The sequence below is a fragment of the Buteo buteo genome, chromosome 24, assembly GCF_964188355.1.
Source record: "Buteo buteo chromosome 24, bButBut1.hap1.1, whole genome shotgun sequence".
Lineage (NCBI taxonomy): Eukaryota > Metazoa > Chordata > Aves > Accipitriformes > Accipitridae > Buteo > Buteo buteo.
In genome coordinates this window covers 12,481,460-12,508,251 of record NC_134194.1, presented here as the reverse complement: position 1 = coordinate 12,508,251, position 26,792 = coordinate 12,481,460, and the positions used below count along the sequence as shown (strand labels likewise).

Genomic DNA, 26,792 nt, shown 5'->3' with positions numbered 1-26,792 from the left:
GGTGGTCGCAGCCTCCTGACCCACCCCGGCACGGCACGGCTGCCGCACACGGTCTATTTTCCAAGAGCGCTTACTTCCTCCGCCTCTGGCTGAAAACAATGCGAGAGGAGCAGGCCTCAGCATTTCTGAAAATTAAGCGCTGAGTTCAGCTTAGTTCAGCCCTGGAGCCCGCTTAACCCTTTAGTTGCGGGATGGAGCAAATTTCCCGGTGCAAGCAGCAGCTTTGGATTGCCGCGTGCTGCACAGGATGGAGAAAAGTAAGAAGGGTCTTGGAGGTGGAAGAAGCGTCTTGAGTGAGGGCCATCAGCGAAAAGAAATATCGTGAAGCCAGGCCTGTCTGGCTGCATTTCAGTGACTTGCCCTGCCAGTTTTGCTGCAAAACCATGGCACTTCCCCTGTGTCCTGCAGCCATGCATGAACCCCCTCCTTCCCGAGCTGCCCCCAGCTGCTGGCACACCAGGAAAGATGCTGTCCCCAACGCCACCCACTCTTGGGCATGCAAGGGTATGAGTGGAGGTACGTGGGGGCAGGTCCCTCTCCCCCACGCTCCTGTTCCCCCACCTGAGCAGGCAGGCACTGACGGGCAGCCTGAAGGACCCAAGATTGCAGGGGGTGGGCAAGGCGCGGGCAGGTGCTTATCACCGCTCTGTGCCCATTTGCAGAGGGTAAAAGCAAAAGCAGAGAGTGCAAGAATGAGGAAATGCCCCCGCTGGCCCTGCTCGCTCCTGCCAGTGTCCCTGCGGCTCCCCCGGCTGCAGTCGGTGCTCGGGCTGGGTGGGCTTTCAGAGGAGGAGGGAAGGAAAGCACTGCTCCACCTAACACCAAAACGGGTCCCCCCACCCATATCAGAGAATCAAAACCATGAAACAGGAGTTTGTTTGACCTGAAACAAAATGTTTCATCTTGTTTGTTTGCTTTTTTCCCTGACTGAAGTCAGGTTTAGGCTGACTTCCTTTTTCATTTAGGTTCATTTTTAAATAACAAAGTGAAAAGCAATGAGGCTTCGTTTTGAACCTGCCAAGGAATGGTCAACTTCTGAGCACTCCCAGAAGGAAACAGGAATATTAGAAAAGCTTGATATTAACTCTTCCATTGTTTTCAAAAGAAAAAAAAAATCCCCGAATTTTTCTCTGCTAGCCCTGTTTGTGGAGTTTAGCCAGAGTGCACAAATACTGCTGGGTCCACAGATCTCTTGTTCTGTGTGTCTGTATTTGCATTTTGTCAGAGAAGAAGGAGGTTTCGGAGCTGAGCGCCTCTGCCACCTCCCCAGGATGCCCAAACTGTGGCACAGGTAGAGCCTCTCCCTGGGGCTTTGCTGTAGCAGAGGCAGTCGGTGCACAGCGAGGACGGAAGGTCCTGAGCCCCAAGGACGCAGCGCCAGGGCTGGGAGCCGGGGACAGGTGAGTCCGGGCGAGACTGCTCACGCAAAGCAGCCGCTTGCAATGGGAGGGAGCCGTGGCCGGTGCGGCCACGCTGGGGCTGAGCAGAGCCCCGAGCTGCTCCCCGACGCCGTGCCCGTGGGCAGCCTCGCCGGCCCTTGTTTACTGCAGAGCCAGGGCGAAGGTGGTGCCTGGGCGTACATGCTTCCCCTCGGGAGCCGGCGGTCTGCCGGCGTGCTGGGCTGTTTATAGCATAACTCCGGGTAACTCATTGACCTCCGTGCCGGCAGCTCTGCTGGGAAGCGGAGGTTCCCAAGATGATAAGCCGCTCTTGGAAGAAATTCCTTTCCTCGTGCAAGGGAGTGGCGGCGCTGGGCACGGTCGCCCGCCTTGCAAACACGTACGCAGCCCCGTGCACACGCACGGGCGCGCGCGCCGCGTCCCGGCGCCGGCAGCGTTCCCTCGGGGGACCCGGCTTGGAAAGATTGGAGCTTCGTGGTCAAGAGTTCTCCGGGAGGAAAGCGGTGCTGGGGAGCAGAGCAAGGGGCCCTGCGCAGGCGTGTGCGGAGGAGCAGGTCAGTACAGTCACTTGCACCGCTCTGCCCTTGCAGCCGCCGTGCTGGGTCTCTCGCTGGGTGCCGGTTGCATGTCTGCGCCCTTCGTCCCCAGCTGAGCAAACACAGCCAGGACGCGGCGGTTGCAGGTGGCTGGGGCGGTCCAGTGCAGGGACACGGCTGGGTAAATCCAGGTTAGGGCAGAGAGTTTGCGTTTTTTTTCCCGGCTGAATTCGAGGCTTAGGTGCGGTGGTCACGAGCACACCGGGGAAGGATAGGTTTGGTTTGGGTCCTTTGTACCCAGAAACTGATAGGAGAAGGACAGCAGAAATCACAGCAGGCACACTGGATTTAGGAATGCAGATTTGGTCCCGGGGAAGGGTGCTGCTGCGTGACAGCCCTGGAGACCGACAGTGTCTGCGGCAGCTACGTCCCCCAGACAAAGGGTGCCCAGACAGTCACCCTGCCTCCCATTTCGTGCCCCGGGGAGGGAAGTGTGGCCGGCTGGCACGCTGCCTACAGAGCCTGCCCGGCTGGCATGGCTACACCAGGTTTACAAAGGGAGCAGAGACCCTGGAGAGCTGGCACAAGCAGAGACCCCCAGCCAGCACACGCTGAGACCTTCAGGAGATTGCTTCTGTACTTATTAGGACCGGGCTTTTACAGGGAGGCCAGGCTGAAGGCTTCAGCAGCAGCAATGGGGGCTGTCCAGGGGACATCCAGGGGTGGTAAGCAGTGGGGTAGGGAGTGGAATGCAAGATTTTGGGGTTGTTGGCCAAAAGGAAAATTCCATTTCAGGTCAAACAGGAGGTTGATACCTTTGCTTGTAGAGGTGTGGGTTTGGTCACTAAGTTATCTAGGTAAACTTAAGAGCAAAATGAAATTTCAACACCACAAAGGAAGACATTTTTGTTTAGGAAATGGAACATAACATTCTGTTGATTTTAAAAAAAATAATTTTTCCCCCCCCTGGGTAGAAGAATTTGACGCTAATTGGCAAGCAGGTATTGCTAAAATCAACAGCATTCTGAGTGAAGCAAAAAGCTTTGTCTGAAAACACCTGCCCTGTTTGAGCACTGACCACTTTGACAACACGGTCCCAAAACAGCAACATCTTTCGTGTAAAGGTGTGCCTGACTCCATCACAGAAACCTGGGCTGTGTGCTCTGAGTACAAGCAGGCCAAAACCTGTGCCTGAATCTGAATTTCCCCTCTGGTTCCTGCACCTTCAGAGCATCCCTAGGTTGACTGGGGGAGTTTTCTAAATGTGGAGCTTTCCAGGGCCGGCATGCAACAGGAACAGACAGTGCCCTTGCCACAGGGAGAGCAGTGCCAGCCTGTCCCAGCAGCTCACCTTCGTGCAGGTCCCCGCGGCCACGCAGCTTTGCATGGGAAACATCAGCTTGACTTTAGCACGCCAGGAGAGAGCTGCAGCTCTTTGCACCCTAGCGTCTGGGGCTCAGGAGGGCAGGTGGGCTGCAGCGAGGAGGATGAGGAGGATGGTTCCTTCTCCAGGCAACCCCAATATTTTGACATCTGATTTCTCCTGATAAAGACTAGAAATCTCCACTCTTTCAGTCTTCCCCTGGGCAGGCAGGCTGGTGCCTGACCAGGACTGCACAGGAGCATCACTCAGTGCAACCCTCCCTGCAAAGCCTTTTGGTTTGACTTCACTTTTGTTAGAGGTTTCCCAGCCAGCTCCATGAACATGGACTCCATCTTGCCACAGCCTGTCCCACAGCTAGCTACTCCTCATGCTTTGCTTTAGGGGTATTGCAGTGGTGCCAGGCAGCCCCTGTCATGGCACAGAAATCCATCTGGTAAGAAATTATTCACTGGAGTAATTACTCACTACTCTGGAGAAGCTCAAGGCCTTGTCATGCATTGGGATGCAGCCTGGCTGCCTGTGAGAGCCAGCAATGCTCCTGGAGCACACCACAGCAAAGTCGTCACTGCTGTGGTGGCACTGGCATTGTCTGGTTGGTGAAGTAAAGGTCCATCCCTAAAAGACCTCCCTATCTGTGACTTGTCTCCCTAGACCTTTTGGGTTTTTTTTTGCAGGGGCTGTGTTGCTCTTCCCCAGAGATGCTCTGTGGACATCTGCCACCCATAGTGCAGTGAGACCACGCAGCCAGTCCTGAGTCCTGGTCCTGGAGGCCGGGGAAGGTCAGAGCGTGTGAGCAAAGAGGGAATGAGACGCCATCCCGGGCAGCCCCAGGGATCCCCCACAGCAGCCGAATCGGTCCCTCCTGGTGTTTGCATCTGGGCTTCAGACAATTCTGCTCTCGGAGATGAGACGAGCCCTGCTAGCCCCGCAGGAGCCCACAGTGTCTGTCCTTGCAGAGAACTCACCCGTGGCTTGCCTGGACGTAGGTCTGCTCTGCTGAGGTTGGTGCGGAACGGGCGGTGGTGCCAGCTGCCCTCACTGTGAAAGAGGGAGAGCGCCGGCTGGGTCGGGTGGGAAGGTGGTCCGGGAACGGCTGCACAGCCAGCCCCGGGTGGAGGATGCTGGAGGAGCCCCAGTGGGGCATCCCCGCAGGTGAGGCAGGGGCTTTCAGCGGCGTCGGGAACAGGGTTGCCTTTGGAGGCAGGGGGAGATCAGCGTTGAAGCTTTCCGCAGGGGCCAGCTGGAAGCTTGGGCGGGCTCAGCAGACCGTGGGGCTCCCAGTGCCGCGGCCGGCGGGAGGAATGAGAGGAATGTGCCACGTGGGCTGGGCGACACACTTGCAAAGGCAAGGGCGAGAGCGGAGCCCAGGGCAACGGTGGGGCCAGCACAGGGCAGTAACGCCAGTCGGCAGGATGAGAGCCCCCAGAGTGCTGCATCCAGCTCTGCGGCCCCCAGCACAAGAAAGACATGGACCTGTCAGAGAGGATCTGGGGGAGGGCCATGAAAATGGCTGGAGGACTGGAACCCCTCTGCTAGGAAGAAAGGCTGAGAAGAGAAGGCTCAGGGGAGGCCTTGTTGCAGCCTTTCAGTACCTAAAAGCAGCTTATAAGAAGGATGGAGAGGGGCTTTTTACTAGGGCCTGCAGTGACAGGACAAGGGGCAATGGTTTTAAACTGAAAGAGGGTAGATTTACATTGGATATAAGGAAGAAATTCTTCACTGTGAGGGTGGTGAGGCACTGGAACAGGTTGCCCAGGGAGGCTGTGGATGCCCCATCCCTGGCAGTGTTCAGGCCAGGTTGGATGGGGCTTTGAGCAACCTGGTCTAGCGGAAGGTGTCCCTGCCCATGGCAGGGGGGTTGGAACAAAGTCATTAAAGTTCCCTTGGGTGAATTCAACTTACCAGCTGTCTGCTGGAAATACAATACAGCAGAGAGGACACAGTCTAGGAGGTTCCTGGAGTGTGTGGAAGACAACTTCCCCTGACACAGTGGGTGAGGGAGCCAACCAGGGAAGGCACCCCACCGGACCTGTTGTTTCCGAAAAGAGAAGGACTTGTGGGTGATGTGATGGTCGGAGGCCGTCTTGGTCACAGTGATCATGAAATGATAGAGTTTTTGATTCTCAGAGAAGTAAGGAGGGGGACAGCAGAACTGCTACCTTGGACAGTACCAGAGGGCAGACCTTGGCCTCTTCAGGGGCCTGGTTGACAGGGTCACTTGGGAAGCAGCCCTGAAGGGCAAAGGAGTCCAGGAAGGCTGGACTTTGTTCAGGAAGGAAATCTTCAAGGCAAGGAGCAGGCTGTCACTATGTGCCAAAAGACAAGCCAGCAGGGAAGAAGACCAGTCTGGCTGAACAGAGAGCTTTGGCTGGAACTCAGCGAAAAAAAAAGAGTTTATGACCTTTGGAAGAAGGGGCAGGCACTCAGGAGGACTACAAAGATGTTGTGAGGTTATGCAGGGAGAAAATTAGAAGGGCCAAAGCCCAACTAGAAATTAAACTGGCTACTGCTGTAAAAGACAATAAAAAATGCTTCTATAAATACATTAACAACAAAAGGAGGATGAAGGAGAATCTCCATCCATTATCAGATGCAGGCAGAAACATAGTGACAAAGGATGAGGAAAAGGCTGAGGTACTTAATTCCCTCTTTGCTTCAGTCTTTAATAGTAAGACCAGTTGTTCTTGGGGTATCCAGCCCCCTAAGCTGGGAGACAGGGGCAGGGAGCAGAATGAAGCCCTCACATAACCCAGGGGGAAATGGTTAACGATCTGCTACACTACTTAGGCACACACAAGCCTATGGGGCCAGATGGGATCCACCCAAGGGTACTGAGGGAGCTGGTGGAAGCACTCACCAAGCCACCTTCAACCATTTATGAGCAGTCCTGGCTAACTGGGGAGGTCCCAGTTGACTGGAGGTCAGCACATGTGATGCCCATTTACAAGAAGGGCTGGAAGGATCTGGGGAACTGCAGGCCTGTCAGTCTGACCTCGGTGCTGGGGAAGTTATGGAGCAGATCGTCTTGAGTGCCATCACACGGCACGTGCAGGACAACCAGGCGATCAGGCCCAGTCTGCATGGGTTTATGAAAGGCTTGACTAACCTGATCTCCTTCTATGACAAGGTGACCCACTTAGTGGATGAGGGAAAGGCTGTGGATATTGTTTACCTGGACTTTAGCAAAGCCTTTGACACTTTCTGACAGCATTCTCCCGGAGAAACCGGCTGCTCATGGCTTGGACGGGTGCACTCTTCACTGGGTAAAAAACTGTCTGGATGGCCGGGCCCAAACAATTGTGGTGAATGGAGTTAAATCCAGTCGGTGGCTGGTCACAAGTGGTTCCCCAGGGCTCAGTATTGGGGCCAGTTCTGTTTAATATCTTTATCAATGATCTGGACGAGGGGATCGAGTGCACCCTCAGTAAGTTTGCAGATGACACCAAGTTGGGCGGGAGTGTTGGTCTGCTGGAGGGTAGGAAGGCTCTACAGAGGGATCTGGACAGGCTGGATCGATGGGCTGAGGCCAATTGTAGGAGGTTCAACAAGGCCAAGTGCCGGGTCCTGCACTTGGGTCACAACAACCTCATGCAGCGCTACAGGCCTGGGGAAGAGGGGCTGGAAAGCTGCCCGGCAGAGAAAGACCTGGGGGTGTTGGTCAACAGCCGGCTGAGTATGAGCCAGCAGTGTGCCCAGGTGGCCAAGAAGGCCGATGGCATCCTGGCCTGTATCAGAAATGGTGTGGCCAGCAGGAGCAGGGAGGTGATTGTCCCCCTGTACTCGGCACTGGTGAGGCCGCCCCTCGAGTCCTGTGTTCAGTTTTGGGCCCCTCATTCCAAGAAAGGCACTGAGGTGCTGGAACGTGTCCAGAGAAGAGCAACGAAGCTGGTGAAGGGTCTAGAGCACAAGTCTTATGAGGAGCGGCTGAGGGAACTGGGGTTGTTTAGCCTGGAGAAAAGGAGGCTGAGGGGAGACCTTATCGCTCTCTACAAACAACTACCTGAAAGGAGGTTGTAGCGAGGTGGGTGTTGGTCTCTTCTCCCAAGTAACAAGTGACAGGATGAGAGAAAACAGCCTCAAGTTGTGGCAGGGGAGGTTTAGATTGGATACTAGGAAAAATTTCTTCACCAAAAGGGTTGTCAAGCATTGGAACAGGCTGCCTAGGGATGTGGTTGAGTCACCATCCCTGGAGGTATTTAAAAGAGGCGTAGATGTGGCACTTGGGGACATGGTTTAGTGGTGGACTTGGCAGTGTTAGGTTAATGGTTGGACTCGATGATTTTAAAGGTCTTTTCCAACCTAAGTGGTGCTCTGATTCCAACTCAAACCCTTCTCTGACTCTGTGCCCATCGCCCCCGCCTCGCCGGCAGACGGTGCCCGGTCAAAAGGCGCATTGTGCATTGTGGCTGGGGCTGGGGCCGAGCCGCAGTGCCGGCCGGGCAGCGAGCAGCGCGCTCACCCCTGCCCGTGCAGCAGCAGCCCTCCGGCTCGGGGCTGGCGGTGTTCCTGGACATATGGGCTGCTGCCTGGGGACTCCCTGGCACCAGGACCTGTCCCTGGGGTGCACAGGTAAGCTGTCTGTGGGGGTGCCACGGCTCTGCTCTGTCCGAGCGGGGCTGTGAGACCTGCGGCTGCAGAGCTCACCCCGCTGACGGGGCCGCTGGGGAGACTCCAGCGCTGAGCACCGGCTGCCTTTGGCTGCTTGCCCGCCTTTCCCAACAGGGCCACTGGTGTCCCCTCCTCTTGCTGGGCACTTGCTGTGTCACTAGGTTTGGGCGCGTGGGGAGCGAGGCAGGGCATTTTGGCCAGGGAGGGGAGAGGATGACTCAGGGGGTTGGTTTAATCCCATGCTGTTGGCTTTTCAGGAGCCCCCTTGCCACCCCTGTCTGCTGCCACTGCTGCCCAGGAGCACCCCAAGCATGGCAAAACTTGCAGAGCCCATGGGGTGCTGCCAGTCCCCAGGGCACGATTCCCATACTGGTGTGCTCAAATGAGCTGACGGGGCTGTGCTAACGGGCTGGAGGAGGGAGGTGGCTCGGGACCAGCGGCTGTGGCCACGTGTCCCCCGAGAGAGACGGTGCCAGCGGGTGCCACGAGCGCCTCAGCCCCAGCTGCCAGGAGTGGAGCCCCGAGCACCGGGACCTGCGCTCAGCTCTGGGCTGGGGCTGTTTCCTGCCCGCTGTTACAAAATATTTCAGCACCGGGGAGGTAAATGAGTCACTGGCACAACTGGGAATGACTCCCCACCAGCAGTTTCAGTTGGTCTCTTGAAAAAGCTCCCAGTTCCCTTTCTGAGCCTGGCCCAAACAAAAATAAACACTGAATCAGCGAGTGCTGCGGGGAGCAAACCCATTTCTCCTCTCACCCGAACGAGCCCTGGCTCTGCGAAGACCCACCAGCATGCTTTGTCATGCTGCTGGCAGAGGTGGCACGAGTGGTGTCCGACCTGCCGCCTCTTTCAGCACATCGTATGGAGACCCCTCGGGCACGGAGCATTCTGCCGGGGGTCTGAACGCTTCTCCCCACCACCCATCTTCCCCAGGTGAAGAGTGTGACTCCTGCTGCCCCCACTCGCCCGTGCTCCTGCCCCGCTGGGACCGCCTGCAGCGCACCGCAGCCGAGCGCCGGGGAAAATGGTGGCGGGAGAAGACCATGGCATCAGGTACCCATCCCTGGGGAAGGGGGACCCAGCTCCTGCCCACCGGGCCCTGCCGAACCCAGTGGAGCCCACTGGGGTCTGCTGGGATGCGGGGAGAAGAGGAAGGGAGGGAGGAGTGAAGCAACCGCCAGGCAAGCCCAGCCCAGGCAGGAGCCAGCTCAGGTTTAGCTCTGCCTCCAGCTCGTTTCACTTCCCCATCTCTGTTTCCCCCGTGTGTGGAAGGGGACGGAGTTGCTGGATGAAGTCCTTTGTTAAGTGTGTTCAAATCAGCTGTTGAGAAATGTAGAGCCTTTTGTTTCAAAGAAAAGCTCATTCATTACATGTCCACCCTTGGGCCATTCTTTTCTACTGCTAACTATAAATAAGGATTATAATTCTGCGTGCAAATAGCAGTTTATTTGACTGACTAGCAAAGCTGGCTCAATAAAAAGAGCTGTAAAGTATAGTTATGGTCACAGAAGTGACTTACAAAAGCTGCTGCATGTTCCAGCTCCAGATCTCCTGGTACATGTTTGTCTTACAAATCCAATCTGATTACTGACAAAAATTGGTTTTTAATCTTATCCCTCCACAGCCAATACAGCTGTGGAAGAGCTAGCTGGATTTTTATGTGCCTCAGCCTTCATTAACATAATTACCAGCTAAAGTTTCAGTTCCTGAATCCTTTATGGCAATAGTTGACGATGTGTAAAGCAGAGAGAATGCAGCTTGGATTTCAGATACCAACCGGAGCAGGCAGGGGAGAAAATCTCATTTTCAAATTGTCAAATTGATGAGCAAAGAGTTTTGCAAGCCCTTGGCTCTCCTGCGCTGGGGAAGTGCGCTCACTCTGAGGTCTCCTCCAAAAAAATCTCTGTGTCACGGGGTCATCCTTCTACCAGATCTGCTTCGTGACGTTCTGTCTCAAGAGCAAGGAGAGAAAGTCCCCTCACATCAAGGCCACTCCCATGGATCTTGCCTCCAACCTTGAGCATGATTTTAGGGTGATACCAGATTTGCACAATCCCCAGCCAGATCTGCAGTGCAACCCACGGGCTTTGCTTTCAGGTGGCATGGTTGGGCAGAATATCCTAGAGCTCTGCCACAAAATTTGACAGCAGCTCTTCTGTGTCCTCCCTCCTTGCTAGGTAAGGCTGGGGCATCAGAGCCAAGCAACCCTGCTACTGAGGCAGCAGAAGGCTCGCCGGACACCTCCTTGGTGCTGCTGGCTGTCAGGGAGGGCTTTCCACCAGGTAAGATGCTGTCTTTGGCATCACCCAGATTTCCAGTGGTTGGATGTAGCAAGGCCTATCACTGCAGCTAACTGCCCCCCCGTCATCCCTTGAGTTTCTCATCTTTGCTGCTGAAGGGGGATGACGGGCTGGGTTTGTGGTGTTTGAGCATCGCAACCAGGCAAGGGCTGCAGGCGCTGGTGGGCCTGGCTGCAGGGAGGCAAGTGCAACGGAGACAGCTCTGTGTGGCATGGAGCTCCTTCTCCCCCTTAACTCTGCACATTTCGTTTTCAAGAGATTTCGCTCTTCTTCTCTGTTGAGAGCCGCTCCTCCCGGTGCCTCAACTCCCAGCTCCAGGAAGCAGCCAGAAAGAAACTGTGGGCCCTGGAGAGTGATGACAGAGATGTCTGTGCCCTGTTCAAGGTAGGAGCCCCAGCTGGGTGGGCAGAGCATGTACTGGGAGGTTCCTGGCATGGTGGGGTGTGTGATGGGATACCAAACCCAGCCAAGAAAGAGAAGTTCCTCCAAGGCCACTGCAGAGTGTATTCCTGTACATGGGGACTCTGTAGGGGACTGGGATGATGGGAGAAATGAACTGGTAACAGGTGAGAGGCAGATGCAAAGCTGAGCCTCATGTCAGGAGCCTCATATTTAGGGCTCCGAGCCACCTGAGAGATCATGCAGATAGCCCTGGGGTGAGTCTAAATAGCCAGCATTTCACAGGGCTGGGATCACCAAAGCTGTCTGCCAGACTCAGGTCCCTGGTGGAGGTGGCATCTCTGGGCTTGCACAGGGGTTCTCAGAGTACTGGGCTTCATATAGAAAAATCACTACAGGTATAGAGATGTTTCCTGGACTGAGCTCTCCTTCCCTGCTGGTTTTTAAGGCCCTGGCCCCTCAGGGCTCCCTGCAGAGCTTTCCAGAAGACCTGGAACAGAGCAGACATACTAGTGCCAGCAATAGTGAAAGGAGAGCTTCTCCCTGGAGGCACAGTTAACTGCTTTCAGCCTCAGAGCTGCAACTTGGAAGCTGTGCCTGTCCTGACTGAACATTAACCCACGTGTGGTATGGTTCAGGTGTCTGGGTTTCAAAAGCACAGTGGTTCTGGTGTGTGCCACAAGGAAAAAGATTTGGAGGAAGAGATGGAGCTTCTTCGCCCTCCCACTGCTGCACCATGGGGAGCTGTCACTACGGATACTCTGTCCCTCCTGGCTGAAGGACTCAGCTGGCTGCAGCACCCTCCCCTTAACCCCAGGCAACCAACTCGCACAGCTTCACTCTCGATGCTAGTGAATGAATGCCTAGTCTCATTCCAGGGTCTAATATCATACCCACACTGACAAAGGAGACCCCCATCAGAGTCCCAGGACTATCCCTTAATCTTGCTTTGTCTTCTATGTGTAGGAACTGTCAGCCAGGCTGGTCTGTATGCAAGCACAGGAGGATCGGTTCCTCCTCACCTTCAGAACCCTAGAAGAAGTCTGGAAGTTTTCCACGTATCTGACTTTAGGTAATGGGAGGTGGGTGTGGGAGATCTAAACAGACAATGTGAGAAGCATTTTTGAAGGTGTTCTTTGACACCAAAAGAACAGTAATGTAACAGGGTGGACAGATGAAGAATATGAAATAGAAGACCTTGGTGTCCATCTGCAAGTTTATGAAATCGCTGTCTGGATCAGTGAAAGATACCCAGGAGGATGCCTTTTGGGTAACCCCTCTACTTCATTTTGGGATGGAGGCAGAATTAGGGGCTGTTGCCTTACAGCATGGTTGCAGGTGGCAGACTGGGAAACATCCAAACAGCACTTCATCCTGCGCAGTGACGGAGGGTGCTAACACTGCTTTCCCTCTTGGTTTCTTAGGGTATGTGGGCAGCTGCCTGGAGCAGCTTCTCTTTGACCAGGAGTACTGGCTAAACTGTGCTCTGATGGAGGACACAGAGATCAGAGTTACTGTGGATGAAGATCGCTTGGCCGCCATATATACGAGTCTGCTACTCCAGGAAGGTGAGAAGGGACTGCATATGGAGGGACTCCCTCAAAAGCATCTCAGCAGGGCTGTGTTGTAGCCCTGTGCTGGACTATGTCTTGCACTGATACCATTGACCTGGGCATGACTCTTTCTATCTGCAGGTAACTTTTTTTCCAGAGCAGTGCCTGGTGTCTGGCAGCCAGAGCAGGAGGGAGAAGAGAGCCTGAAGCTCTGCAAGAATGAGCTGATCCATGTGAAGAACGTTGGAGAGGAGTCCAAGTGGGAAGGGATGTCCTTACTGACGGGACAGCGAGGCCTGGTGCCTGTGACAGCTCTAGATCCAATACCTCACCCATTTTACCAGTAAGTAGACTGGCCAACTAATAGGGCTCAAGCCAAGATTCTTCACTGATCCTGATGCATGAGCTGGCACCAAGCCTGGGGTGAGAAACTGCTCTTGCCTCTGGCAATGGGCAAGAGATACACAATTTTGTGAGGATATACATTATGCATAAAGGCAACCACCGGAACCAATTCAGATCCTGTTAATGGGACAGAGCAAGGTCATACTTCAGATATCATTCTTGTATGATATTGATTTAGGTCATACATGAGATTATTTGTAATCTACAGGTTAATAACTGGGAGAAAAAGCATGGCCCAAGACTTAGGTAATGCCAGTCAAAGTGGGGCCTCGTGTTGGACACCTGGCTGAGCCTCAAAGGCACCCACAGCTCCTCTTGTACTCACATGGTGAAATCCTCCTTAGAGCCTGGCAAATTTGTCCTGCTCTTACCATGCGATGTGAAGTGCAAACTGCCCTCCATGCCCAGTAACACCACTACAAGGAATTACTAGGGCCATGCTGGCCATGGTCCATAGTATCTCTGGCACTCCCAGGGGACAGAACATCTGTCCTGCTTGTGTGGGACCAACCCTGGTGCTGGCCTGAGGACAGGACTGCTAAGAGAGGACCAGTGTGGCTCCCCTTTGCCTTGCAGGTGGTTCCTGAAGAATTATGCTGTGGGTTTTGGCATCTCCCAGGAGATCAGTGGGACGACCTCCCAGCCAATTGGTGAGTGATACCTGTGTAATTCAGCTGCCCTTCCTAGGGAAGGGCACAGCTCTTGCAAACCTGGGTTTGGCCACAAATGCAAAGGGACCATCCCTTTTTATGACAATGACACTCCATTGCAAGGTGCAAAAGTTTTAAATAATTAGGCTCCCACCAGTGTGCACATGAAACCTGTGCCCACCATTCACCCATTAGCCCCAGGCCATTCCTGCCTGGACATGGGCACTGTACAGAGCATGCTGGACATGGGAGGTTACTGCAGGTGTGAATTTGGCATGTAGTGTGATGGACATTTGCAGTGTTATAGATTTCAGTCCTGGCAGAGAGTTGAGACAGTGCAGCTTCTGTGAAGCTCCATGTTTCCAGCCACCTTCCATGCTGCAGCTCTCAGACATTTCAGTCTTTGGCTGTGTGGCATTTATCCATGCTTCTTGTATATCTTATTATAATCATCTTCTCAAGAAGGAACTGCAGAGATCTGAGTCTGAGAGCACAATAAATCTTAGGGGACAGAGATGCAGCCTTCTCAAGCTGAAATCATGGTCTCTCCTTGCCCAAGTCTTCTCCAGCGAGAAGTTTTGATGGTGGCCTCACACTGAAATGCCCTTGTTTGCCTTGGTTTCCCAGTCAAAGGCAGGTGCACAGCCACAGAGGACCACAGAGGAGCAGCATGGGATGAACTGAGTTTCTCCAAAGGGGACAGCATAGAAGTCATCGGCTTCTTCATTCCAGGACTCCCGTGGTTTGTGGGCAAATCCGTCAGCAGTGGGAGCATCGGCTTTGTCCCAACCCGATACATAAGTCCCGAGGCTTGCGAACCTCTGTAAGTTTACTGCTGCCATCTAGATTAAATTAAATTTGGGAGAAAATGAAGGGAAGACTCCAAGTCCCAACTCAAGGCTATGTGAGAGTCCAGGGCAGGTAATTTGTTTGCAAGGCCTTCATAGAGGATCCATCTGAGGTCTGTCTAGAAGCTTTGGCCAGGGTCTGCTGCCAACAGGCTGCAGGAGTCTCTGCCCAGACAAAACAATCGTATTTCAATTGCCTCAGGTGATTCTTGAAGAGGAACAGATCTGGCCCTGGGCTAAACCTGACTTTATGCTAAGGCAGCCCAGGACATCTGTGTACCAGACAAGCTGGCTTCACAGTTCCACCTAGAAATGTTCTTGACTTTGTAGCTTTGTCTGAGGGGCTGTGAGTCTGGAAAAGGTGGGGAGAGTGGTCACTGCCAAGGAAACAAAGTCCTGCTTTGCTTCCTTCTGCCCCATTGCTTTCTGTGGGATGTTGAGGCAGAATGACCACTGACACGGTTCTTCACTGAGCAGAATTAAACACCCTCCCAAGGACACAGACAAGAGTTGTCTGGGGTGGGAGGGTGACACAACCTCACTCTGACGAGCCGGGCAGTTGTCTTTGTTGGTGGCATAAAGCCATAGCTCCAGTTCAATACCCATCCAAAAAGGCTTCTCCTCCAAGCGTGTGTGTGGGAGGACAAGGTCTTAACCTGTTGCTAGGTCTGTTGGGCTTTTCTGGATCAGGCTCACTCAAGGTAAGTCTTAGGCAATTTTCTCTGACACTACAGAGAACAGAGAGGAGATCAGATGATGCCCTGTGCTCAGAAAGGGCTTCTGGAGACAAAAAAGACCAATAGGTTCCTCTGTCTGGTACCTGTTTGTTCCTTCATGGAGAACCTGGATCTAAGAGCCCTGATGGGGAAGGTGTTCAGACTCCTGTATTCATCTGCAGCAGAGCTTTTCCGGTGGCAGGAAAAGGAGGGATGGGAAAGCCCATCCCATCCCACGGGACAGCTGTAGAGTCCAGGGATGGGGAGACACTGACTGTTTTCCCCTTACGTCTGCCTCAACCTAGGGGAAAGGGCTTGGTGTTTCTGAGTGAAGAAGAAAAATGCCCCCTCCTGCGCATCCCCTGCAATGGTGGCGAGCAGCACTTCACCACCCTCCTCAGTGACCTGGCACGCACTGACATCACCTCTGTGTACCGGCTGGGTGAGTTTCCCCTCTTCTTATGTGCCCAGCCCCACGGCTCCCCATGGAGAGCAATGCTGGGCAGCGTCTAGAGAGCTCCTTGCTTCGGGCTTTGCAGGGGAGACAACTGCTGTGGTTGAGACAGCCTCCAAACCCCCTGTCAGCCTGGCTGCGGAGGTTGTAGATATGCTCAAGAGCTTGGCCCTGCCACACAGCAGTTTGTAGGGGTCTTCTCTGCTTCCAGGGCAGCTCCTCAGCTGTGGTTCACCCCGGCAGATGCTGCTCTTACCTGATCCTAGCTGTAGGTCCGTGCCTAAAGCAGGTCCCCTGCTACCGTCTGACCTTTGGGTGTATATTGAGGGGGAAGCACAGCTAAAGTGGCAGGTGACATCATCTCCATGCCCATAGCAGGAGCCAGGTCAGGGTTCCTTGGTGCTCTTCTCAGTTTCTCTATGCTTGCTGTGTGGCTTTTGGACCACAGCTGATTTCTCTGTCTCTGTTTCTTGCCTTCTCACTACCTAGAAGCACCATGTGGCCATGCAGGGCTGAGCTTGGAATCCCCTGGGATTCAGGGGACCTCCCAGACCAGCCAGCTCAGGGGAGTTGAAACTGCAGCTGCATGTGGTGTCTGCAGCCAGAAACAAGCCTGCTCTCCCACATACAGGTCTGGGGTTTAGCAGAGCAGCAGGAGATCTCTATAAGGTTTGAGCACTGTGTCTGCACAATTAACACTGAGCAAGGCTTTGGGCTTTTTGTTTTCTGTTTGTCTCTTTGTGTAGATGGTTTTGAACCTACGGCCATGCTCCCAAAAGTGCCATCAGGTGAGTATGTGGAGGGGACAGAATGGGATGCTTTTATGATGACTTCTGAGGGTGAATTTTGACATGGGGAAACATTCCACTGTGGTTTGCCTGTCCCTTCCAGAGGCTGTCCTCCATGGCTGTAAAGATATCCAGCTGCTCCAGTCTTGGGAGGAAATAAATGACTTGACTACGACTAGCACCTCTGAGCTGTCTAGCCCAGGGAGTGACTCGGCCCCTGCTACATTGGAGGATGTTCTCCTGGAGAAGCTGGATGATTTTGATGATCCCAAGTTCTTTATTGACCTGAATGCTGGACACATGGAAGATGCTGATGTCTTTGACCCCATATTGACCTTCCTTAACCAAGACAGTTATGTGCCCAGTTTTCAAAGCCTCTATGATCTCAGTTTTTCCTTTCTCAACTCCACTTTTTATGGTTTCTCTGATGAGGATGAACTAGTCTTGTACCTTGAGACATCCAGGAACTGGGCCAAGAGGACTCATTCAGTTTGGGCTCATGTCAGGCTCTGTTTCCTCTTGGGTAAGCTCTGCATCAAAAAGGTCAAGTTCTCCCAGGCTCGAGTCTACTTTGAAGAAGCCATGAGCATCCTGGACAGGGGTTTTGGGGACCTGCCCCTGTTGGCTGCATTGCATGTGAACCTTGCCTCCATCTACTTGAAGCAGAATATGAAGCACAAGTTCTCCTCCCTGCTGGGAAAAACAGTGGCCTTGCTTGTCTGCTTGCCTGGCCGCTCTTTCAGCTCTGAGAATGAGCTGGAAGTCATGATGTACGTCCTGAGGGAAGCCATTGCTGTGGGTAATGCTCCCTTGGAGGCACGGGTCTGCTTCCTTATTGTCAAGCTCTTCCTACAACTGGGCAAAAATGATGAAGTGCTGCCCTTTACCGAGCATCTTCAATGTCTCAGCACCACTTTACTCAGCCCGGACACTAGTTCTGTGCCACTGGATGCCACCCCCATCTTGAGCTACCTGTATGACAAGAAGTACTTGCCAAATATCGCACTGGCCTCCGCCAGGTTGTTTGTTCCTAGTGGTGTCAAGGGGGCACCGACACCCATTTGGAGAGCTGGTTTCATCCTCCAAAATACTTCCAAACTCCTGGGAAGCCAGCTGGAGAGGAGCAGCATCCCAGCACTGGCTTGTTTCTATCTTAAGCAAGCGCTGCATTTCTCCTCTGAGGCCAGAGCTGTGCCCATCCAGAGGACGCTGTGTGCCATCTTGTCCAGGATGTACCTCCAGCACGGTGTGTTGGACGGGGCGGTTTGTTATGCAGCCATGGCCGTAACCCTCAGCAGACTGATGGGCGAGGAGGAGGCTTTTGAGTCTTCCCTCTCGTTGGGGTGGATGTATCTCCTGCACAGCCAGCCAGGCCCAGCTGCAGCCATCATGTGGCAGCTCTTGCGCTCTCTGCACGGGACGGACAGCGTGACGCAGGGTGGAGCTGTGCACAACCTCCTGGCCATTGCCCTCAAAGGAGAAGGGCAGGTGCAAAAGGCTGCAGAGAACTACCTCCGGGCCCTGCACAAAGCCAAGGAGACCGGGAACAAGAGAAACCAGGCTATCGCTCTGGCTAACCTGGGGCAGCTGAGCCTCTCGCACGGGGCGAGCCAGCTGTCTGAGCTCTACCTGCTCCAGGCAGCTCAGCTCTACGCTGAGCTCCAGGGCAGCGAAGACCTGGAGATGGAGCTGGCGCGGGTGCTGCTGTGGCTAGCGCAGGCCATGGTCAACAGGCAGAGGATGGAAGACGGCAAACTCTGTTACGAACTGGCGTTGGTTTTTGCCCTGAAGTGGCATAACGTGAGGAGTGAGTACAGCTTTGCTGACGGGAACCAGGGCAGTGTTCGCCTCTGTGCAGCACCCTGTCAGGTCCCTAACGCAGTTCCCTGACCTGTCCTTTTCCCTTCCCTGTACTATGCAGGTCAGCTTCACATCACTGAGTGCCTCTGCCATTTCTACAGCAAAGTGTCCCCCAATCCCCAGGCCTCCATTACCTACCATGAGCACTGGGTATCTTTGGCACAACAGCTGCAGGACAGAGAGCTGGAAGGCAATGTCTGGCAGACCCTCAGCCAGCTCTACCAGGCTTTGGGCACGTCTGAGTAAGTCCTGTCTGTGGCTATTAGATGCTTCCGTGGCTATTAGAGTGGGGTCCCTGCTCACCCAAAGCAAGAGCAGTGGCTTTCCTGGGGTGTCCCTAGAGAGGTGGGGAAGGTGTGTGGTAGCTCTAGCCACCCCGCAGGCAGGCTGCTAGGTAATGCGCTGCTGAGATTTGTGAGCTGTCGCTGTGCGGTGAAAAGGGGAACAGTTCAATGTCAACCAGAGCGCTGCGACAGCCAGGCAAATGCCGGGCTGTTAGCTGGGACAGAACTGGGGTCTGGCCAAACACAGTTTTCCAGAGAGACGTCCAGCCTTGATCAGAGGGGACCCAGCTGCAGGGAATTCATCACTTCCGTTAGAGGCTTATTCCAGTGATTAATCACCATTCACCAGTAAAAATAGGTTCCTTATCTGTTATTTGAATAAGTCTGGCTTCAGCCTCCTGCCGCTGAGTCTGCCCTCCCTATCTCTGCTGGAATATTTTCCCCAGGGAGGTACTTAAGACCCCGTATCAGCTCACTTTTCAATCTCCCACTGGACACATGCAGGTGACTGATTAGATTAGGCGGGAGGGAAGAGAAAGAGACTTGGACAGACCACAGACTTTCTTCACTCTTTGAAGGCAAATGTCTCAAACAGTGGAGTGCTAGCTCCCATGTCCCAGAAGGACAAATGGGCAGAGGCTGTTATTGACTTGGATGTTAACCTTCCCATGCTATGTCACAGTGAGTTCAGAGGGAAGGTATTTAGGAAGCAGACGCCTGTCATGTGAATGGTGCTATTTAAGATCACAAAGCAACCCATTCCCTGGACTCGAAGGACAGCTGGAGTCCAGCAGGCGAGACACCAAGCAAACAAACATGCCCTGGGCACTGCCCAGTGCTGCCTGTGCCACAGCTGCCTTCTGCAGGCAGCGTGTCCACCCGCTGGCTCGTCCTGCTGCTTTTCCCTCTGTCCTCTAGTGACCAGGGGCTTGAAAAGTGTCTATAAAATCTTGCACATGTAGCCACAGATCTGCCTCTTTGGCCGCACCCAGGGACAAACAATAGGCAGAGATGTGATTTTGGGTGCCAGATGCTGGCTGGAAAATGAAGGTGCAAGCACTCCCCGCCTGTGCTCCCATGTGTAGCTGGGAGTAACTTTGGGGCTTATTGTAGGGGGGCAAATAGGGTTTGCAGATGACCTGGACAAAACCCTCTTTATCAGCTGAAACAAGCCAGGGTGGAGAGCAGCCCCTTTGGGAGCAGGCTGCCTTGGGGCTGTGCTGAGCACTGGGGTCCCAGGCAGGTCTAAAATTGCCAGATGATGCACGCACATGCACTGAAACATGGAGACTTCCACACTTTTACCAGGACACATTGCTCAGAGCTGTGGCTGTCCATTTGTCTCTAACCTTTGGCAATTGTAGGAAGAGGAGATGGGATTGCCAATGGGGAGGTGTTGTGGTAGCTTTGCAGCTGATTGATTGCTGGTGGTGGCCTGTGATTTCTCCGTAACGGCTTTTTGCCTGTTACCATCACAGGGCTTTGAGACAGTCCCTGGACTGCACCAAACAGAGTCTGAGGATCTTCATTGACCTTGAGGAGACTGTGAAAGCAGCAGAGGCCTGGCTGCAGGCAGGAAGGCTCTACTATCTTATGCAAGAAGATGAGCTGGTGGAAATGTACTTTCAGGTACGGAGGAGGTGGCTGGGGCAGTCCCATTCCCACCCTGGCTAGCTGCATTCCCATCACAGCTCCTTGACAGGAGCCTTTTGGGACTGGTAGACCTGGAAGGGAAAGTTCTTATAAGCAGTGTAAACCTGCTGCTGAAAGGAGGAGCTGTTGCCTTACACTCATGCACTATCTGGCACTAACTTGCCTATCTTTCCTTCCATACACTGGGTTTAGAGGATTCTTGGGTGAAAGTAAGTGAATGTATTGAGTAAGAAAGTGATGTAGGAGTGCCAAAGGAAGCTGGAGCTGCCAGGTGACCGGTTCCCATTGAGATACACATAGATAAGGGGTAAGGTGCCAGGGAAGTACTTGGAGACTTCTTGGAGTAGAAGACTACTGGCTTCTTTCCATCTCTAGCATTATTTTATCAGCTGACCTGCAAAGTGGAAGAGCAGCTCATAAAATCTTAGGGCTCCCTCATTCCAACATATATCCAACAATGTATCCAAAAAAGCACCAGCCTGGACACTTGTAGAGGATGTTCGGGATCCTCGCTCTGTTACCCAGAAGTAATTCTGAACTGGTGGGGCTGGGTGGCTGAGGTAAATGGTGGTGAGAACAAGGAGAGGAGCCTTTCCCATCAGCCACACCAGCCTGCCCCTAAATCAGGGTGGTAGAGGCAGGGAGTTACTGGTATGAGGTGGCTGCTTAGTGACATGGGTGAAATGAATAGATGGCTATGGTGTCAGCTTGTTTCCTAGTGTTCACAAGGGAGATCTGAGGCCCATAACAAAGAGCCATCATTGCCTCCCTGACTCATGTTTTCAGCAGGGAAGCAGCGGCTAAAGGAGAGGTGACTTCCCATTAAGAAGGGCCAGTTGACACCAGATCTCAGCAGGGCATGTCTCAGTCCCTGAGGGGCTCCTTCCCATGCAACGTCACTGACAATGATAAGTTGTCACGTGTAAGGAACAATATGTTCTGGCTGGAAGGCGGCACCAGGGCCAAGTGCATAATTGGCACAAATAACTGTTCTTCCCAGAATTTACCATACCTTCCCTCCCTCCTGCTGGCTCTGCCCTTTCTCTGTATAAGCTGTCCATTCCTCTCATCAATCTTCACGTTGGCTCCATCACACCAATGACAGACCAGGGCCAGGACAGCTGCTGGCTGCACTGTCCCGACTCTAAATCCTGATGCCATTGCATATCCCAGCTGATCAGTTTGCTGCACTGACCCTGCATGGGGATGGGTTACCCGGCTCCTGGCTCCATCCTTACACAAATCACTTGCAAATGCAGCACAACAGTCCCATACACCTGCTGGCCAACCTGTCTCCATGCTGTTTGGAGCACTGGGGCTCACATTTACAATGACTTGGTTTTATTTAATCACACCGATGTCTATGTGCAAATGACTCTTTCCAAATCTCACTCTGGTTCCTATTCCTTCTAGGCAGCCATTCAGACTGCTCTGAAATGGGAGAACTTCTCCTTGGCCATGGATCTTTATGAAAAAGCAGGTGATACCTTTTTTAACGGCAGCCGAAACAGAGATCGAGCGGTGGAATTTTACAGGGTACTGATCCCTCCAAGCATTTCTGTCCTTGTGTCCCCGCAAGGCGATGGCCATAGGGAGCTTTGTCCCAGGGCTGGCTGCAGCACTGCATGGCCAGGCTGGAGGGATGGAGGGTGGAAAGGGATGGTGTGGATCTGAGTGTGCCAGAGTACAAACATCACTGCAGGGGGGAAGCCTGGAGCATAGATGTATTTTGCAATAGTTGCAGCTCACCCCAGAGATCATTTGGGAGGTGGAAACAGAGTCCTTACATTACAACTCCTGGCAGTGTTAGGTGTGAGCTGGTCACTCCTGGGGACATGCTCAGAGTCAGAATTTCAGGTACCTAAGGAAGGGCAGAGATGTGAGGCTCCAGTTTTGAGAACCACGCTCTGGGATATGAAACTTATTTTCAGGGGAAAGAAGGGGCTAGAATCTGAACCCGCAACACAACCACCCCATTGTCTGCCTGCCATGCCAAGCGGTTGGTCCATCTCCTGCTGCTCTATCACCGCTCGGTGGGCAGTGCTGTACGTCCCAGAACAGCCTGGATTCACTATTCTCTTTCCTCAGGGAGGTGCTGTGCCCTTGGCCAGGAAACTAAAGGCCACTAAGACAGAGCTACGGCTGTTCAATAAGCTGGCAGAGCTGCAGATCAGATTGCAGGGCTACGAGAAGGCCCTGGAGTTTGCCACATTGGCAGCCAGGCTGAGCATCAGGGTCGGTGAGTGATGCACACCCGCAGGGTACAGGGAGTTACTGGCTCCTGCAGATGGGGTTGCCTTTTTGGACGAGAACAGCCTGCTTGTGAAAGGGGCATCTCCTGCTTTCATAAGACTGCTGGACCTATTCTTATCCTAAGTGTCAACATCTTTTTAAGGCCACTTCCCATTTTAATCTGCATGACAGCCACATGGGAGTGCTCTGCCGTGGTGGTGGTGGGACCGGCTGAGCAGAGGGTTGTTGCTACACCAGAGCACAGGAAGTCTGATGAGGGCACAGGACTGAACAGTTCCTCCCTGTCCTAGCTCTTCTGATAAACTCATCTCTTCCCATTGCAGAAATAGTTTGAATGGGCAAAATGCCAGCACAAATGTCTGAGATGGATCCAGTCTTGTAATAGTCCTTTCCAACACCCAAGAAATCCCTTGGTTGAAATATATACTCCCTGGGCAATCTGTCCAGCCTTGGTATCAACAACCCTTCCTGTGGCACTGTTTTCTCCAAACCATCTTCAAACCCAGTGTCTCCTTATGAAGATACCCATGCCCCCAGGATGTTGAGCAAATGCATCCCCAAGCAGCTCAGCATGCTGGGCTGGGGATGTATTGTGAACACGCTGCATGCTGACTGTATCAGCAACTCTTTTCCAGGAGATCAATTGCAAGAGCTGGTTGCATTCCACCGCCTGGCTACAGTCTACTATTTCCTGCATATGTATGAGATGGCAGAAGATTGCTACCTGAAGACACTTGCCTTGCGTCCCCCCTTGCTGCAGTGCTCTGGAGAGGCCCTGTACTACTGCAAGGTGTATTGCCACCTTGGCAACCTCACCCTGCACAAACTGAAGGTAGGAAACCTTTCCATGATACTGTGTTGAGCACTCTGGACTTGGCAGAGAGCTGGAGGTGGAGTATCTCATCTACTGGCAGAGCAGCCACACATGTAGACAGCTGCATCCTGTGACTCTCCATCCTGTCTGCAGCTTTAGAATAAATGCACACAATGCTGGCACAACCAGGTTTTGAAGGGGGAAAGGCAATTCGGAAAGACATGCTGGCACTTAGCTGCAACTATATAGAGCCCATTGCAATGAAGTCAGGTGTCACTGGGTTCTGCCTGGAACCACCGGTCTCTGCTCCAGCTCCCTTATACCCTGTGACCTTCAATTAAACCACTTCCTAATGCCTGTCCTGTCCTTTACGGTTAGGATGAACAGGATGCAGCAGCCTACTTCCTCCTGGCCCTCGCCGCAGCGACCGAGCTGGAAGACCAGGAGCTGCAAGGCCTTATCCGCGCCAAGCTGGGTGACATCCCCGGTGCCCCGGGGGGGCCCGAGGGCACACCAGGCTGTGCTACGTACCGGCCCAGGTGGCTGAGCGAAGGCGGCCGCATCGTCTGACCGACCCGTCATCCCCGGGGACTCCCATGCGAGCTGTCAAGCAGCGTCGTGCGGTGCCGCTGGCACAGGTCCCTGTGCTCTCCAGCACAACCGGCCCAGGAGAGGTCTTGCGCCACATCCTACGGAGCTGGCAGCGTTTGGTCTTCTTGTCCCCGACAGGCAAGGGACCAAGCACTTGTGACCCTGCCCTCATTTTTTGGGAGTAAGGCTGCGCACCGCAGCCCAGGCGGCACGTCAAGGCTGGGCATCCAGGCAGGATGAGGCCCCGGCAGCGGTGCTGGAATGGGCGGTGCAGCAAGGCTGGGTGACAGATGACATCTCAGGAGCGCTCTGCCCTGCCTGGGATGGGCACAGGGGAGTGCTGCCATGTGCCTGCCTGTCCCCCCAGCTGCCCCACACACCTCAGGTCCCATGGGGCAGCTTAGCCTGACCCAAATGTGTTTTAACTTGAATAGCAACTCCTTTATTTATTCCTATCTGGTTTCTGTCCTGTCTGCTCTGGGAAGGTCTGGAGAGCCCAGGGCCTCTTTGATACAAAGCACCACCAAAGCTTTTGGCAGTGAGAGGCAGAATTAGGGAAAAGAGGAGAAATGAAAGGGGCTGGTCAAGCCTCGCCTGGGGACAAGCCCCATATGCAGGTGGGTGGCTGCTCGCAGGGGAGGCAGAGCCCACCCTCACCCCAGCCCTGCCATTCAGCCTCAGCTCTGGCACTGGAGCTCACCTTCTGCCCCCCAGCCCATGTGCACTTTCAGCACATAAAGCATGACAACGCTATGGGTCCCCCATGGGAAAAGAGCCGTCAGTCCTGACCCAGCCCTACTTTGCAGCCCAGCACCCTCCCCAGCCTCTCTTCTCCAGGCCGCAGAGCCCCGCAGGATGCAGGAGTGCCGGGGAGCGGACGGTGAGGCTGGGCGCACTGGCCTGCCCTGTGGCACCCATCCAGCCCCCCGGGCAGGGATGCTGACGGGGTTTTGGCAGGGAGAGGCAGCTGCGCTGCCTTTGCATGGGCCACTGGCAGCCCAAGGGGAAGCCCGGCAGGCAGCGAGGTGCCTTCAGGTGCCCTGAGCTACATGGCTGGAGGAGAAGCAAAAACTCCTCTGCGGAGCGAGCAGGGGGAGCGGGAGGCACCAAGGAGGCATCTCCTGAGAGCTGCCGCAGCAGCACACAGCTCTCCTCCACAGCCCGTCTCGCCACCAGAGAGCAATAAATGCCCATGTTTGCAGCCTTACACAGGCAAGTGCCGCTTCCCGGCTAATACCGACCTCATTTTTCAGTCTGGACTGGTGCAGAGTGAGGAATGAGCAGTTTTTCCACCTCATCTCTTTGCTCTGACAACCAGTGGCCAGACATCCAACTGGGGCTTCACAGGGGGACCCTGTTCTAAGTCTTTCCCTCCCTGATGCGCTCCACTGCTTGGAAATGCTAAATGCAGAACATTTATTTCCTCGCTGCTCTTTGCAAATGCCGAGTTTATTTTCCCCTTCTAATCCCTGTGAGGCATCCATCATGGGGGCAATGAATAGTTTACTGCTTGTTTACCGAGCATTCCTGCGATGCCATTAGGGGAGCCTCAGCCCTGAGCTCAGAGGTGGTAAATCTTCATCCTGTTTGAAATACAGCAAGCTCAGGGGAGAACCAGTCCCCCAAACCTTCCTGCCTCACCCTACAGAGCTGCCTCTTCTCAGTTCAGGTTGCTGATGCTCACTGTGCTAGGGCAGGATTTTTTCAGCAGTTTTTCATACACAGGGAAATGTACAGTCCCACATCTTTGTACCAGAAGGCAGACTGACAGCTGGACATCAGGCTATCGAGGGGAATGGAGAGAGGGAAGCTTTGATGGCTCTGGAAGACCTGAGGGTCTGCGTGGTGCAGAATTGCCCTGCCCTGGCACCAAGATCTCCACCCATCTCTCCTGCCATCCCCAGCACCTCACTTAGGGATGCTGCCCAGCCCCACGGTAGCTTGCCTGCAGCAGCTGCTGTACCCAGACCGTCTGGTCCTCAGCAGTGCCCTTTGGGTCCCTGAGGTGCAAGGTCACCACGAGGCTGACGCCCAGACCTCCCAGCAGGGCTTTTGTTACTAGTGGCTGTAGCGGCTGGTGCTGTGCTGCTGGCCAGGCTCTGCACTTGGGGGCCACGATGTGGGTGGCTGTGCCTCTATCTGTGGCAGAGCCCCCAGACCCACACCGGTAACCGGGGGCTGTTGTGGTTCTTGTCAAAGTTAAGCCCAGTGGAAGATGAATCATGCAGAGAGTATCCCCACCAAAATATCCCTTCCAGAGCCAAACCTGAGGCCATTCTGCCTAGCACCAGTGAGAAAAAAATGGGTTTTGTTTAAACATAGAAGGTCAGTGTCTCAGCTGGTCTAAATCAGCTAAGATCCATGAAGTCAAACAAGATGTTCTGATTTGCACGGACTGTGGATCTGGCCCATAGTTTTTAACTAGATGTGTCCTCTTTAAATCACAGGAAACAAATTTGTGGTGCTGGGGCGGGTGGGGGGGAGACTTGCTCTTTGGGAACATCCCATAAAACATCATTTCCCCTGTCCCTCATCTCCTCGCCCGCTCCCACGTGCTGTGACAAAGCTGGGCTGTTTTCCTAGTGGAATGAGAGGTCAGAGTGGGCAGGGCTATTTAAGGTCCATGATAATACTTGGAAATAAGAGCAGTCAGTCGTGTGTACCAGCTCATAGGCCTGTGCCCAAGGGAGGGTGAGGGTACCTTGTCCCCCCAGCCACTGGCACAGTTTCGTGGGCAGAGAAGCAGATGCTTTGGGGACTTTGTGCCAGAGGAGGTCACCAGGTGATGGCTCAGGTCTTGCGGCAGCCAGGCTGGGGGTTACCATCCTCCACCTCTTCCTGGCTTGGGGGGATATTGTCCATCATTCCCAGGGCTGTCTGTCTCTTAGACACAGCAGGGAGGACCCGTGTGTGTATGTAGAGAGGAAACACAGGGACCATGTAAGGGGTAGGCACCCAAGGTGCTGCAGGGTGCAGAGCCTGGCCAGAGCTGTGATGTTGCTCCAAGAGAAGGTTGGAAGAGCAGGGCTGTAGAAACACAGGAGGTATTTATCCTACAGTAGGCATTGGCCACCAGTGTCGAGCCCTCCTTCACCAGCACTAACGTCAGCCCAAACAGATGGAGGAAGAAATAGGGGAAAGGGAAAGGATGGATCAAGTCTCCTCTTACACCAGGTGTTGTTATCTTGCTGTGGCTTGTGACTTATTTCTGAGATGCATGTGACTGTCTGCTCCATGCCCAGTCCCAGGAGTTTTCCTTCCTTCGGTCCTCAGCCAGCCGAGCTGGAAATAGGAC

At 53.9% G+C, this 26,792-nt stretch overlaps 1 protein-coding gene across 1 annotated transcript; it reads left to right on the top strand.

Moving 5' to 3' along the window:
* The first annotated feature begins 1,681 nt into the window (after window positions 1-1,681).
* SH3TC2 (SH3 domain and tetratricopeptide repeats 2) lies at window positions 1,682-23,952 on the top strand. Its single transcript, XM_075056598.1, is given in 19 exon segments — window positions 1,682-1,807; window positions 1,810-1,954; window positions 8,863-8,982; window positions 10,107-10,211; window positions 10,486-10,613; window positions 11,595-11,700; window positions 12,053-12,196; window positions 12,323-12,524; window positions 13,163-13,236; window positions 13,864-14,059; window positions 15,106-15,242; window positions 16,001-16,042; window positions 16,146-17,849; window positions 17,964-18,144; window positions 19,665-19,815; window positions 21,253-21,375; window positions 21,928-22,078; window positions 22,728-22,924; window positions 23,285-23,952. Coding segments are annotated over 19 exon segments (4,209 nt in total). The 5' UTR covers window positions 1,682-1,696; the 3' UTR covers window positions 23,477-23,952.
* Window positions 23,953-26,792: the final 2,840 nt, after the last annotated feature.